Genomic DNA, 15,795 nt, shown 5'->3' on the forward strand with positions numbered 1-15,795 from the left:
GGCCCGTCAGGCGAATGGGATCTTAGCTGCCCCTTCAGAGGTCACACCCACAGCCCCTGTGTTGGAAGGTGAAGTCCCAAAGGCAGGGACTCCCACGCGATCTTTCTTCAGAAGCTATCTTGCCCATCTGATCAGCCTGCGGGATCCCTAAGGGAGTGGAGAGCTAGTCACTCTTTAAGGACTTAATTCTTCATTCTTCTTTTAATGTAGGAAAAGAATATACGTGCTTGGCAAGACATGGTGGGCATTCAGTGGAGCGTAAATCAGCAGTTAGGTTAAATTGGCTAGTGATCTCATTTCTGTCGTTACTCATAGGTCCCTCTAGGGTTGGGGAAACCAGAACGGGCAAACAGGAAAGGGGAAGAAGAGTTGCTTTGCTAGTGACTATGCAACAATCTCTCTAGCAAGGTCTGTTTTGAACAGTTTCCATATACTGTGTGATTGTAGCTTTGGGAACTCTTTAACACTCCCCCAGATTTGCACATAAAGAACTGGAATGCAGCGTTAAGAGGCAAGGGTCCTGAATACACAGATTTCAGAGCAAACCCCACAGCGGAATTTATTTCCCTCCTGTTTCTACACTGAGAGTCTCTTACTCCTTGCATTATGTAAAGATTAAAATGCTGACACAGGGGAATGGGGTAGAAAGAGAGGAGTCAGATTAGACCGATGATAATCTGATGCACAGGTGACTGGACTTGCCTGGGGGGGTGGCAGTTAAGAACCCGCCTTACAATGTAGGGGTTGTGGGTTCTATCCCTGGCCCGGGAAATAAGATCCCACATGCCATGTCAAGAAAGATCCCTCAGGCTGAAGTACAGTTGATGAACGTCTTCTTAAGGGCGATACTTCAGGCCTGGCCCAGAGGAAGTAGGAGGAAAGAGGATGCTGACTGGTTTCGTTCTCACGGGGAGAGCAGGGCCACACCCTCACTTCTTGGAGGTCTATGTCTCTTCTGGACAAGTCCGTTCAGCATCACGGAGGCCAGCGCGCAGCCTGAACAGGGGATCATGTCCGTGGCTCCTCCCTTGCTGCTCTGTCTTGGTCAGTCGGGGAGAGAGGGTTGGGTGCAAATAGACGGCTAAAGAGGGCAAGGCTGGTGGTTCTTTAGGCCGGGCTGTTCTCACCGGGTGTTTCTTTCTAGGGTTGTGTCTGAGCCAGAGCACTCGGGCACAGGAGGGTGAGTGTTCGGTGTGATACCCCTGAGGACCCAGCAGGGTTTAAGCCAGATATCAGCTCTCTTGGCAGCAGGAAAGAGGGGACTCAGACTTTAGAGCAGAGGGTGTAAGAGGGGGGAAATAGAAGGGTGGAGTGAGAAGCAGAAAGGCTTGTGTGTCTATCAGCTGTTCCCTGTGTTCTAGGAAATCTCCCCCCGCCTCGTATCACAGCTCTGCCTGGACCCATAGTTCTACGGAAGGATCCTGTGACCCTCCTGTGTCAAGGACCTAATCAAGCTGAGGGGTACAAGATATCAAAAGTGGGAAGTCCTGAGCCCATGGACAACGAGGAACAGATCACGCCTAAGGAGACCAACATTTTGAGTATCACAGAGATGACAACAGAGAAGACAGGGCTGTACCACTGCTCCTATCAGAGAGGAGGCCACTGGTCCCAGTTCAGTGACCCCCTGCTGCTGGTGATGACCGGTGAGGGGGACACAGAGGCACCAGAGCCAGGACTGCCCCCTCTGCCGAGGGAAGGACCGGGCTTTGGGGACAGGAAGCGGGAGGACCAAGCCTTGTCCTTGGGGAGGACTCCAGGATGATGCCGAGAGAGATTTCCTCAGGGGGGGAGGGGAGAGAGATCAGACCACGTCTGCTCCCAGGGGACAGAAAGGGACGGTGCATACGTGACCCTTCCCTTCATCGCTGAACTTCCTTCTTTCTCAGGAGTTTATCCCAAACCCTCCCTCTCCAGCGTGGCTGGCACCGTGGTGGCTCCCGGGGAGAACGTGACGTTGCAGTGTTTCTCCCAAATCAGCTATGATGTATTTATCCTCACCAAAGGAGACGGAGATCACATCACCCAGAACCAAAGCTCCGCCCCCCAGGACGGAGGACACCAGACCATCTTCCTCTTGAATCCAGTCTCCTCCACACAGGCGGGGACCTACAGATGCTACGGTGCCTTCCGCCGAAGCCCCTATGAGTGGTCCGAGCCCAGCAACGAACTGCAGCTTCAGGTCGAAGGTGAGGAAGAAGCCCAGTCCACCCATCTGACCCCCGCCCTGGGGGCTGCCTCTGTGTGGTTAAAGCACTGGCTGGGGAAGAGCCAGTGTCTAAGCCATCGGCTTAGACGTGAATCTCTAAGCGACGGGCTGGGGACGGGCCAGGTAGGTCCTGGGACTCTGGGAGGTGAGAGCCTGACTGAGCGGAAATAAGGACGACCTCTCCCACTTCATCTCTGTTTTCAAGAACTACTGACTCTCCCAGCAGCACACAGCGCAGACGTTCAACTGGTGAGTGACTGAGTTTAGGTGGGAAACCGAAAAGAGATTCTATGTCCCCTTTCCTCTGCCCTGGAGTGTTAACCGTATGGATGCAGATGTATGTGTTACACATTGTATGTATGTACGTGTGCGTTAGTCGCTCAGTCGTGTCTGACTCTTTGCGACCCCACAAACTGTAGCCCGCCAGGATTCTCTGTCCTTGGAATTCTCCAGGCAAGAATACTGGAGTGGGTTGCCATGCCCTTCTCCAGAGGATCTTCCTGACCCAGGGATGGAACCCTGGTCTCCTGCATCACAGGCAGATTCTTTACCATTTGAGCTACAGGGAACTCCATGTGTATATAATATATGTATTATATATATATATCATATGTAACTATGATTAAATATTATATATGCTATGCAGAAAAATATTTATATAGATTATACATAATATGTGTGTTATATGTATCTTACTTTTATCAGAATAAAAATGTGTAACATAATGACTAGTTGGGAAAAACCAAGTCATACAGTGTAACAGAATGAGACTGACAGAAGGGGCTGCTGTTTTAGCAGAGGGCTCAACAAGCAAGTCCCTCGTGGGTGTATTTTCAGCAGACACTGGGATGAAATCAGAGGGGTGATCCTTGTAGAGAGCGCAGGACAGGCAGAGGAACCAGCCACGGGCCAAGACCCAGAGGTCGAGACGCACTCAGGAGCCCACGGGTAACAGAGGCCAGCGTGTCTGCTGCGGGAATGGTCGAATCTCAGGGGATGCCGAGCGAGGAGCAGGCAGGGCTCGGGGGCGTGGACTGGCAGCCTCCAGTGCCCCAGTCCTGTCTTTCTTGACCCCAGAAGCCCCCGGCGGTATCAGCACAGCGCCTGTAATGACAGGGGGAAAGCAAGGTGCTTAACTGCTTACCCAGATGGGTGGGCTGGGTGGACCTCCCACCAGGTCCAGTGGTCTGGAGAAGTGAGCTTGGGTTTGGGGGTCATGGACGGCTTCCCTGGTGACTCAGTGGTAAAGAATCTGCCTGCCAAGCAGGAGACCCAGGTTCAATTCCCGGGTCAGGAAGATGCCCTGGAGAAGGGCATGGCAACCCACTCCAGTGCTCTTGCCTGGAAATCCCATGGACGGAGGAGCCTGGCGGGCCACATCCATGGGGTCAGGAGGACACAGCTGAGTGAGTAATCAACACCCACAAACGAGCATTGGCCCTTTGACCTTCTCTCACAGCGCCTGCCGCTTGGCGTCCTTCTGTGGAGAATCAAGTCCGCTTGAGCGTGGCTGCCCTGCTTCTCCTGGTCATGGTCGTCCTGTTGGCTGAAGCCTGGTGCAGCGGGGAGCTCCCTCAGTGAAGTCAGATGAGCCCCCGCCCCAGTGGACAGACAAGCGCCGATGACCCTCCGCTGGCGTCAAGCACTATGCTCACCTGTGTGGAGGAGACAGAGCCCTGGCTGGGTCACCGTCCGATACAGCGGTGTCCTCGCTTCCTGTCGAACCTGAAACAACTTACCAGGGGCATCGAGGCCGAGAGCAGCCCGAGTTCATTCTCTTTCGGTTCTGGAGAGCAGGGTCTAAAGCCTGTCCGCAAGCCCGCGCTGCTTTTGTTTCCCGTCGGCGTTCTTGCCTTTTGGTGCTTCTAGACTCTGCCTGTGTTCCCTGTCCTGTCGCTGCCTCCTGCAGACCCAGGAGGGGAGTGTCTCTTCTCTCTGACCTCTGCTTCCTTCCTCCCTTCTTGCCTCCCACAGCCCCACCCTCCTGCTTCCCTTTTAGCCAACACTTGTGGGGACGTCCCCATTGGTCCAGTGGTGAAGAATCTGCCCTGCAATGCAGGGGATGTGTTTGAGGCCCAGTCAGGGAACTAAGATCCCACAGGCTGCACAGCAGCTAAGCCTGTGAGCAGCCACCAAATGAATAAATAATAAATAATTATATTTTAAAAAGAGAACACGTGACTACATTGGGCCCCCCGTGACAACCTACGATAAGCCCCCACCCAAGACCCTTCATTTCACCACATCTGCAGTGTCCCTTTTGACATGGAGGTCCTGGGCAGCTTTGCAAAACTGTAATTAGGGGGCTATTGCTCACCCTGCCCCCTGGGGATCACTGAGTCTGATCTTTGAGCCAGAAATCCTTGCCTTCATGCACTATCTCACAGGAGAGGCTCGGAAACAAGCACGGTTTGTTGTTTTGCTTTAATATTTAAGTCTTTATTGAATTTGTTACAATTTTGCTTCTGTTTTACGTTTTGGTTCCTTGGCCACGAGGCATGTTGGATCGTATGTCCCCAAGCAGGGATTAAACCCACATCCCCGCATTGCGAGGCAACGTCTTAACCACTGGACTGCCAGGGAAGTACCTGGGAATAAATGTTTTAATACACTTTCGAATTTAGAACAGGACATGATTCAAACAGAGATGATGCTTAATAAACTTTGCTTATGTGTAATGTGTAAATTCCTTAGAGTGGTTGTTCTTGCAGGGTGGGAAATGGGTCTAGGGCTAGAAATGCTGATTTTTTTTTTCTTCAATGTAGCCCTTATGAAAGTGAAAGTTGCTCAATTGTGTCCAACTCTTTGCGAAATTTAAAAATTATAGAATTATGTTAAAAGCATGAGCATTTATATTGGTTGGTTGGTTTGGGGATTTAAGTTACACAGATGGTTGTGATGTTAGTAATTTTTCTTCTTTGGGTTTGGGGGTTTGGGGTTTTGTTTTTTTGTTTCTGAGAAGAAACATCTTTCAAAGCATGAGACTAAAACAACAGAATCAAGAAAAGCTAACACACCCCCTGTTACAGTTGAGCTGGTGAAATAATTTGGGAACTTCTTAGCTCCAAACTGTTTAAGTAAATAATAAATACCCTTGGACTTAAACCTCCGTGGATACCGCACAGAAAAACAGAGATACTAAGTGATCACGTACTCTTCAGCCTCACCTCTGCCCCAAGAATCAACTCAGCTCTCTGCCACTGACTGCTGTTCCCTCACCAAAGTCCCCTCCTTCTGCTGGTTCCTTGCTTTTTCTGTGTCAGCATAGGCATAACTTTCCTTGGGTGTTTTCTCTGAATGCGTTCTCAGAGTCGGCTAGGTGTTCCTGTCATGTTCTAAATGACAACTGATTTCTGTAAAGTAGTAAATATATGGTGAGCCATTTACTCTTCTTTGCAGGTACTCAGTTCTGCTCTCATAGGACTTCCTAGGGAGCACTAGGGCTAAAGAACCCACCTGCCAGTGCAGGAGACAGAAAAGACACAGATTCAATCCCTAGGTCAAGAAGATCCCCTGGAGAAAGAACTGCCAACCCACTCCAGTATTCTTGCCTGGGAATTCCCATGGACAGAGAGGAGCCTGGTGGGCTACAGTCCACGGGTCAGACAAAGGGTCAGACCTGGCTGAGCACACATACAGCACAAAAGCAGTAGCGATGATGTGTGACCATATGAGCAAGGCCATAATCCTATGAAACTTAGTTTGAAAAAGCAAAGTGTGAATTTTAAATCATTTTCATGGGTTACAAAATGCTAATTTTCTTTTTGTTTTTCAGTCATTTAAAAATCCTGAGGCCATGCAAAAACATGGGTTGGCATGTGGGTTTTAGAACTCAATAATCCTCTCTTACAATCTTTCCTCCAAACAGTTGAGTCCAAGTAACTTGAGAGCAAAGACATGCTAAACAAAGCATCTGGAGATGGTTCTCCTAGAAAGCGGTGATGGGGGTGTTCTCAGGATTCCCATTCGATGCCCTGGATGGAGGGAAAGAGGTGGGGAGGAGGGAGAGAAATGATACAAAGATAGAGTACATTGGATATTGGTAGACAGATAGATAGATAGGTAAGTGAAAAATGATATATGTAAACAATAGATGGGGACTTCCCTGGTGGTCCAGTAGCTGAGACTCCTTGCTCCCAATGCAGGGGCCCTGGGCTTGGTCTCTTGTCAGGGAACTAGATCCCCCCTGCCGCAGCTAAGAGTTTGCCGCCGCAGCTGAAGACCCCGTGGGCCACAGCTAAGACCCGGTGCAGTCAAATAAACACACAAACAACTAGATATGTTAAAAAAAAATCATAGATAATAGATGATTGCTTGATAGTAGAGAATGAACAAATGATAGATAAATAGCAAAGAGATTATTAATATATAAATGATATCTAGATGTAGATATAGACAAACAATTGTTGTTGCTATTGTTTAGTCATTAAGTCATGTCTGACTGTTTTCAAGTCCACAGACTGTAGCCCACCAGGCTCTTCTGTCCATGGGATTCTCCAGGCAAGAATACTGGAGTGGCTTGCTATTTCCTCCTCCAGGGGATCTTCCTGACCCAGGGATAGAACCCATGTCTCCTGCTTTGCAGGCAATACTTCACCACTAAGCCACCACGGAAGGCCATAGATAGATGATCAGTTCAGTTCAGTCGCTCAGTAGTGTCTGACTCTTTGCTGTAGCATGCCAGGCCTCCCTGTCCATCACCAACTCCCGGAGTCTACCCAAACCCATGTCCATAGCTTCGGTGACACCATCCAGCCATCTCATCCTCTGTCGTCCCCTTCTCCTCCTGCCCCCAATCCTTCCCAGCATCAGGGTCTTTTCCAGTGAGTCAACTCTTCGCATGAGGTGGCCAAAGGATTGGAGTTTCAGCTTCAACATCAGTCCTTCCAATGAACACCCAGGACTGATCTCCTTTAGGATGGACTGGTTGGATCTCCTTGCAGTCCAAGGGACTCTCAAGAGTCTTCTCCAACACCACAGTTCAAAAGCATCAGTTCTTCGGTGCTCAGCTTTCTTTATAGTTCAACTCTTACATCCATACCCGACTACTGGAAAAACCATAGCTTTGACTAGATGGACCTTTGTTGACAAAGTAATGTCTCTGCTTTTTAATATGATGTCTCGGTTGGTCATAACTTTCCTTCCAAGGAGTAAGTGTCTTTTAATTTCATGGCTGCAGTCACCATCTGCAGTGATTTTGGAGCCCCCAAAAATGAAGTCTGACACTGTTTCCACTGTTTCCCCATCTATTTCCCATGAAGTGATGGGACCAGATAGATGATGGAATTAGATAAATAAATGGTAGATAGGTAGATGATAATAAATGATCGATAGGTAATAAATGCATGATTGATAGATGATAAATAAGTAGATAATAAAATGACAGATAATGATAGACAGACATGGATATGTGTATTTTCCACAGTGTCAGAGGAAAGAAAGCCCTGTCTAACCTCAATGGTCTTAAGTTGGAGCAAACTCTGGGAGACAGTGATGGACAGGGAAGCCTGGTATGCTGCCCATGGGGTCTCAAAGGGTCAGACACGACTGGGCGACTGAACAGCAAAAACCTCTTGCTCTGAGTTGGAACCTTCAGTCATCTCCTCAGTCCTGAGGGAAGCCCTCCTGAGCCACGGGCCTCTGAAGTTTCAACCCGACACATGGTTCTCTCCGCCCAGCCATGACCCAGCATGCCCACAGAGGAGAAGTTCAGATCAATGTCTTCGTGGTGTCAGCTACGTCTCTATGCCCCACTCCCAACCCCGGAGGAAGAGAATGTGAACTGCCTTCACTACAGGGCTGAGAACTGAAAGCAATTGCACAGCTTCCTGTAAGGGTGAGCCACTCGACGGAGCAGTGTGTCCTTCATCAGAGGAGCGTGGCTGAGGCCAGCGCGCAGCCTGAACAGGGGATCATGTCCGTGGCTCCTCCCTTGCTGCTCTGTCTTGGTCAGTCGGGGAGAGAGGGTTGGGTGCAAATAGACGGCTAAGGAGGGCAAGGCTGGTGGTTCTTTAGGCCGGGCTGTTCTCACCGGGTGTTTCTTTCTAGGGTTGTGTCTGAGCCAGAGCACTCGGGCACAGGAGGGTGAGTGTTCGGTGTGATACCCCTGAGGACCCAGCAGGGTTTAAGCCAGATATCAGCTCTCTTGGCAGCAGGAAAGAGGGGACTCAGACTTTAGAGCGGAGGGTGTAAGAGGGGGGAAATAGAAGGGTGGAGTGAGAAGCAGAAAGGCTTGTGTGTCTATCAGCTGTTCCCTGTGTTCTAGGAAATCTCCCCCCGCCTCGTATCACAGCTCTGCCTGGACCCATAGTTCTACGGAAGGATTCTGTGACCCTCCTGTGTCAAGGACCTAATCAAGCTGAGGGGTACAAGATATCAAAAGTGGGAAGTCCTGAGCCCATGGACAACGAGGAACAGATCACGCCTAAGGAGATCAACATTTTGAGTATCTCAGAGATTACAACAGACAACACAGGGCTGTACCACTGCTCCTATAAGAGAGGAGGCCACTGGTCCCAGTTCAGTGACCCCCTGCTGCTGGTGATGACCGGTGAGGGGGACACAGAGGCACCAGAGCCGGGACTGCCCCCTCTGCCGAGGGAAGGACCGGGCTTTGGGGACAGGAAGCGGGAGGACCAAGCCTTGTCCTTGGGGAGGACTCCAGGATGATGCCGAGAGAGATTTCCTCAGGGGGGAGGGGAGAGAGACCAGACCACGTCTGCTCCCAGGGGACAGAAAGGGACGGTGCATACGTGACCCTTCCCTTCATCGCTGAACTTCCTTCTTTCTCAGGAGTTTATCCCAAACCCTCCCTCTCCAGCGTGGCTGGCACCGTGGTGGCTCCCGGGGAGAACGTGACGTTGCAGTGTTTCTCCCAAATCAGCTATGATGTATTTATCCTCACCAAAGGAGACAGAGATCACATCACCCAGAACCAAAGCTCCACCCCCCAGGACGGAGGACACCAGACCATCTTCCTCTTGAATCCAGTCTCCTCCACACAGGCGGGGACCTACAGATGCTACGGTGCCTTCCGCCGAAGCCCCTATGAGTGGTCTGAGCCCAGCAACCAACTGCAGCTTCAGGTCGAAGGTGAGGAAGAAGCCCAGTCCACCCATCTGACCCCCGCCCTGGGGGCTGCCTCTGTGTGGTTAAAGCACTGGCTGGGGAAGAGCCAGTGTCTAAGCCATCGGCTTAGACACGAATCTCTAAGCGAAGGGCCAGGGACGGGCCAGGTAGGTCCTGGGACTCTGGGAGGTGAGAGCCTGGCTGAGCGGAAATAAGGACGACCTCTCCCACTTCATCTCTGTTTTCAGGAACTACTGACTCTCCCAGCAGCACACAGCGCAGACGTTCAACTGGTGAGTGACTGAGTTTAGGTGGGAAACCGAAAAGAGATTCTATGTCCCCTTCCCTCTGACCTGGAGTGGAACGGGGTTTACCAGAGACAGGGCCAGCTTTTTAAGAAGGTTTCTGATGTCTTGGGGCATGGAGAACACAGATATAGCAGGTAGAGCTGCTCTCCCCAAGGGAAAGGAGAAGATTAGAAGGTCTACAGATTGCAGATAAAGCCAACAGGATCCATAGATAGCATTTATCAGTGATCCATAATCGACAATATTCTAGAATTCATAGCCTCACCACTGAGCTCTGCTCCCAGAAGGATTAGTCTCTCAATATCAGCTCAGAATAATAGAGACGATCAGATAACCTTGTTCTCTGGTGGCTTCGTCCCTAGACTGCACTGAGGACACACAGGTCACGAGAGCTGCTCCTACAGCAAATTCCCTGTCAATGTTTTTCCCCTCCTCTGAGCCTCATTTCCTTCAGGGGTGTAGATGCAAACTCTGTACAGGATTAAGGACTGTTGGGTTAAGACCTTCTGTGGTTGTGACCAGTGTCACTTCTTTCTTACGTCTTGAGAAGAATTTAGTATGAACTTGCTTCCTGTCCCAAGACATGTCTCAGAGTCTATACTGTGTGTGTGCGCACGCGTGCATGCGTGTGTGCATGTGTGTGCCTGTGTACTGGGGGGCCATTCATAGACAGATGCCTATAAGGAGCATCCAAAGCTGGAGGGGTCCTCAAGAGGAGGGGTTTGCTCTTGGACTCCTTGCCCTTGAGTTGACCATGTCCTCTTAGAGGTTAGTCAAGGGCAAGGGAAAGCGAGGAGAAAGAACGGTCCAAGAGAAAAGGTGTCCCTGTTCTCAGGACTTTCTCAGAGAGTAATAATAGTCTGCTTTGAAATGGGCGTCCCCTATTTCAAAGTCAGATGTGGCACAGGCCGAGGGCCCGAGGGCTGTGGAGAGAGAGAGAGAGAGGATCCGAGGGAATGGGATTTCACTCACCCCGTAACCGATGGCTGCAGGGTGGGGCGGTGTGTGGATGTCAGTCCAGCAAGGCAAGTGGAGAGTCCCGTCCCGGAGCTCGTCTGAGTTTCTCAGCAAAGAGAGGGGACCACAGGAGGTGGGCTCGGGAGAGGAGCCCATCCAGCTGCGGTGGATCTTCCCTGCCGGGTTTCAGCACCAGAATTAAGGCGAGTGCAGAGAAAGAGAGAGCGAGCCGGGCAGTCAGGCAAGAAAAGGAAATGTATTAGAGGGAAAAGAGAGGGTAAGTGGCTCTTAAGGAGAACCAGCATCCTCCCTTTCTGACGGAGTCCTTCTTATACCCCACCAATGAAAAAATTCTCTGAAGGGATGGTCACATAGCCGGAGGTCTGGAATCAGGTGGTCTCGCATCTTTGAGAAGATGGGCACCAGTGAGACAACAGGATGCCATTTGGGCAATTTGGTCAGTCTCACGGATCACTGTGAGACTTTATTCTTTGTTTGCAAGGTCGACATAATGAGCCACATTATCAATGAGACCCCATGTGGGCCCTACCACCTATGAGATGGATAGAACCTAGACTGGGAAACTGGGGGCGGGCGGGGCTGTGAAACATGTGCTCTATCCGGCTCACACCTATTTGTCTTTTAAAATATATATATATATATATTTCTGTATTGGAATCTAGCCAACACAGAAAGAATTCGTTCTGTTGTCTGTGGTTGCTTTTGTGTAATGAAATGCATATTTTTCCTACACATTTCCATGTGATGGTTCAAGTCAGTTCTTGGAATGAGCCCTCCGCTGAGCTTGGCTAACACCACATTCTTGATTCACCACCGCTGGCTCTTTTCTGAGCTGTGCTTCCTCTGCCCCAGTGGTCAGTAAATATTTCCTGTAATAGGCTAGTCACTCAGTGGGTGGATAGCTGGTCTCTTTCTCACCTGCTCAACTCCAACCCTGTGCACAAAAGCAGCCACAGACAATATGCAGAAGCAAGTGAGCTGAGGCCGAGTTCTGATGAAAACGATAGATACAGGTGCTGAAGTTTGAATTTCAGTTCATTTGCACTTGTCGCAAATTTTATTCTTTTTTGATTTTTGGGGGGGTTACAGTTTAAAAATGTAAGTCTATTCTGAGCTCGAGGGCCGCGGGAAAACAGGTGGGCGGGGTTTGGTCTGTGTGTCATCACTTGCTGATCTCTGTAAGGATACAAATTTCCATTTCCGAGTGGCTTCTCTTTTAAATCTTTATTCAATTTGTTACAATGTTGCTTCTGTTTTATGTGTTTCTTGGGGGGGCGGGGTTGGCCATGAGGCCTGTGGGATCCTACTCCTGGATCAGGGATGGGACCAGCACCCCCTGCGTTGGAAGGTGAAGTCTTCACCACTGGACCTCCAGAGAAGTCCCTCCAAGTGCTTTGTTATCTATGACTTCATGGACCAAGCAAACAAGGTGGTCAAAGCTCATTCCTTTTTTTTAAGAAACAAGGTCAACAATTCTGAGCTTGGAGATCGTAGTGGGGTCTGAGGAAACACTCAGAAACAGTGCTGTGTGTGAAAGCCTTTACACAGGGCGCCTGCTCCAGCACTGTGCCCTCTTTTGCAGCCCCGTCTGGCAACCTAGCCTCCCAGGACAGACACCTAGGCATCTGGATCGGTGTCCCGGTGGCCGCAGGCCTCCTGCTGCTCGTCTTCCTCATCCTCTACTGTCTGTGCAAAGCCAAAAACAGTAGGTCCTTGAGAGCAGGAGGGGGAGCCTGTGCAGAGAACCCTGGGGTGCAAATCCCACTGGAGAAATGGGGAGGGGCGTTTGCTGGGGGAGGGGAAGGGGCTGAGGGGTCCAGAAGCAATGAGGGGTGGGCTGTTTTGCTGGTTCACGCTGTGATTGTGGTAACTGCCTTCCAGAAGACAGGGCTGGGGGGAATATACAGCCACCCTCCCGAAAACGTGACCCTCTGTTATGTTCACGAGATTGTTACTGTTGTTGTTTTTGCTGTGTCATTTTTCATTATCAAAGATGAAAAGATGAGAAAATTCAATCTGGGAAGATGAGATGTAAACACTCTCTTAAGCTGCTGGTGGAAGGATACACGGATTCACAAACATAGTCACCATGGCATTATTTACAATATTACAAAACAATGTCATGAAACAATATATAACCCATAAACCAAAACAGTGTCGTAAAACAGAGGATATAAACCATACACGATAGTAAAGCTAACGTAGCCATTTAAAATATTGTTTGGGAAACACCTCTTGTGACAAAGAGAAATATTCAGGCTATAATGTTGTATGTTTAAAATTACAGATATAGAGAACAAACTAGCAGTGACTAATGCAGAGGGGGAGGGGTAATTGAGGGGTAGGGGATTAAGAGGTACAAACCAGTAGGTATAAAATAATCTACAAGGATGGGACGTCTCTGGTGGTCCAGTGGCTAAGACTCCACATTCCCAATGCAGGAGGCACAGGTTTGATCCCTGGTCAAGGAACTAGATCCCACACACCACAACTAGGAAAAAAAAAGATACCCAAAGCCCCAACAACAAAATGGGGAATATAGCAATATTTTAGAATAACTATAAACGGAGTTTAACCTTTTCAAACTGTAAATCAGTATACTGTATACCTGTAACTTATATTGTATATTCAACAGTACTTCAGTTTTTTAAGAAATGACCCTCTCTTTGCCTCTTCGAGCTGCTGTAACAGAGCACCATAGACCAGGTGCTTCAAACACCCAGCCTTCATTTCTGACAATTCTGGAGGCTGGGAGGTCCGAGACGTAGGTGCTAGGATTCAGTTCCCGGTGAGGGTTCTCTTGCAGACAGTCACCCCTCCTGGCAGAGAGAGCGAGCTTGAGCTCTGGCTGAACATGAGAATCCCACCCTCAGGACCCCATCGAAACCCCAGTTCCTCCCAGGGGCACCACCTCCAAACACCATCACCTGCAGGTCCCCACTTCAGCAGATGAATTTGGGGTGGGGGGGCAGTAGGGACACAAATACACGGTCCATAACAACCTCCTCTTTCCCTCTAGACGCTGCGAGGAAAGAGAGACACCCAGAGGCAGCTGGCCGGGTGAATGGACAGGTAAGGGCTTCCTCCTCTAGACTGTCCCTGGGACCCCCCGTGTCACACCCCCGTCTCATATTCTCCCTTCCTTCCTCAGGCCTCTGAAGCTTCAGACCCGCAGGAGGTCACCTATTCCCAGGTGACCTGCAGTGCCCCCCTCCAGGGGACAGCTGGGACACCCTCCTGGGTGCCCAGACAGACCCAGACCAGTGAGTATGTGACGCTGGCCTTCAGATAAGCCAGGCACCAGGGCCAGCACTTCGTCTGGGCGGCAGAACTCACAGCTACCTCTCGGTAGCTCCCTCCTCTAGAACTGAGGTTCCAAACCTGACAGTCAGCCTGGCTGAGGGAGCCCACATTCCCTGGAAGGTCCTGCTGCTGCCCTCCCCTGGAAATCTAGAGACCTCAGCAACATCACCCAGTCAGTCCCAGAATCTCTAATTGCCCAGGAATTCCTGAGACCCTCTGAAGTCTTCGGAAGAGCAACAGGGTAATATTTTGTAAGTTTTCATTATTCATTAATTAAATGTTGTTGTTGTTCAGTCCTGTCGTGTCCAACTCTTTGCAACCCCATGGACTGCAGCACGCCAGGCTCCCCTGTCCTTCACTGTCTCCCGGAGTTTGCTCAGACTCTTGTCCATTGAGTCAGTGATGCCATCCAACCATCTCATCCTCTGACGTCCCCTTCTCCTCCTGTCCTCAATCTTTCCCAGCATCACAGTCTTTTCCAATGAGTTGGCTCTTCCCATCGGGTGGCCAAAGTATTGGAACTTCAGCTTCAGCATTAGTCCTTCCAGTGAACATTCAAGGTTGATTTTCTGTTGCCATGACAAGGCTGTGATCCATGAAAGGGATTAATTAAGTGTACTTACTTAATTAATCCTCTTGGGTACCAGGTTTTATGTTACAGCCTTCTGAAAACAAAAGCTGAGAATGTTCATAACCTACTAAAAGAAATACTAAAGGAAGGTCTTTAAGCGAAGAAAAAAATATACCAGATGAAAATTTGAATCTATATAAAGGAATGAGAAAGGGCTGAACATTGGCTTTTAAGGAATCTATCAGGAGTCTTGAGTGATCGATAGGAAATTCTGATAGTTTTTTGATCTTTACTCTAAAAGTCTCCACTTTGAGGCTACTGGGTGCCAATTAACTGAAGGTCCATGAAAATAACTTTGAAATTGGGTTTCCAGTTCAAATAAGTCCTCAGATATAAATACCCTCACTCTCATTGTTTCTGTATGATTGGTGCTTTATTTTGCAAATTGATTATTTGTGAGGGCACAGGAAAGATCCTAAACCATCCCTCTGGTTGAAGAGTTGGTTGTCTAGGGCAGGGGTCAATAAATTAGAACCCACAGGTCAAATCTGGCAAGTCACCTGTTTTGTACCATACATGTTACATTTTTGCACTTTTCAATACTTTTTTGCTTTTTGTGGGCTTCCCTGGTGGCTCAGACAGTAAAGAATCCACCTGCAATACTGGAGACCTGGGTTTGATCCCCGGGTTGGGACGATCCCCTGGAGGAGGGCATGGCAACCCGCTCCAGTATCCAGTATTCCTGCCTGGAGCATCCCATGGACAGAGGAGCCTGACAGGCTACAGTCACGGGGTCACAAAGAGTTGGACCTGACTGAGCAGCTAAAACATACATGACACAAAATTAACCTTTTTAAGCATTTTTTGGGACCTACTGGATGTCAATGGTTAAGATTCCACACTTCCACCACAGGGGGCGTGAGTTCAGTCCCTGGTTGGGGAACTAAGATCCTGCTGCAGGGCGTGGCTAAATGAAAAAGAAAAATGTTTTGGGGTATAAAGTTAAATGGCATTAAATACATTCACACTGTTATACAACAGTCAGCACCGCTGCATTTTGTATAGTTGAAAAAAATCAAAAGAAGAATATTTTAATTGCTTTGGTGAGGTATAACTGATTTAGAAAGAACTGCACATATTTAGTGGGTACTATTTGATGAGTTTGGATAAATGCAAATGACATGATACCATCACCACAATCAAGGCACTGAAGTGAAGTTCAAGTCGCTCAGTGGTGTCCGATTCTTTGCGACCCCATGGACTAGCCCATGGAATTCTCCAGGCCAGAATTCTGAAGTGGGTAGCCTTTCCCTTCTCCAGGGGATCTTCCCAACCCAGGGATTGAACCCAGGTCTCCC

General features: G+C 49.3%; 1 protein-coding gene across 1 annotated transcript; it reads left to right on the plus strand.

Moving 5' to 3' along the window:
* Positions 1–1,141: 1,141 nt before the first annotated feature.
* LOC145512177 (leukocyte immunoglobulin-like receptor subfamily A member 5) lies at positions 1,142–14,159 on the plus strand. Its single transcript, XM_081505803.1, has 10 exons — positions 1,142–1,180; positions 1,362–1,646; positions 1,890–2,189; positions 8,258–8,293; positions 8,475–8,759; positions 9,002–9,301; positions 9,526–9,570; positions 12,146–12,268; positions 13,583–13,635; positions 13,715–14,159. Exons 2-10 carry the CDS (start codon positions 1,496–1,498, stop codon positions 13,853–13,855), a joined length of 1,434 nt encoding a protein of 477 aa, XP_081361929.1. The 5' UTR covers positions 1,142–1,180; positions 1,362–1,495; the 3' UTR covers positions 13,856–14,159.
* The last annotated feature ends 1,636 nt before the right edge of the window (positions 14,160–15,795 follow it).

This window comes from Giraffa tippelskirchi, chromosome 7 (genome assembly GCF_054371585.1).
Source record: "Giraffa tippelskirchi isolate mGirTip1 chromosome 7, T2T-mGirTip1v1.2.pri, whole genome shotgun sequence".
In the NCBI taxonomy this organism is placed as follows: Eukaryota; Metazoa; Chordata; class Mammalia; order Artiodactyla; family Giraffidae; genus Giraffa; species Giraffa tippelskirchi.

Excerpts from the sequence above, each read along its gene's own strand:
- LOC145512177 (XM_081505803.1), top strand. The coding sequence starts at position 1,496 with ATGGACAACGAGGAACAGATCACGCCTAAGGAGACCAACATTTTGAGT. Across the intron at positions 8,294-8,474 it reads GAGCACTCGGGCACAGGAGG|GAAATCTCCCCCCGCCTCGT; the intron begins GTGAGTGTTCGG and ends CCTGTGTTCTAG. Across the intron at positions 9,571-12,145 it reads ACAGCGCAGACGTTCAACTG|CCCCGTCTGGCAACCTAGCC; the intron begins GTGAGTGACTGA and ends CCTCTTTTGCAG.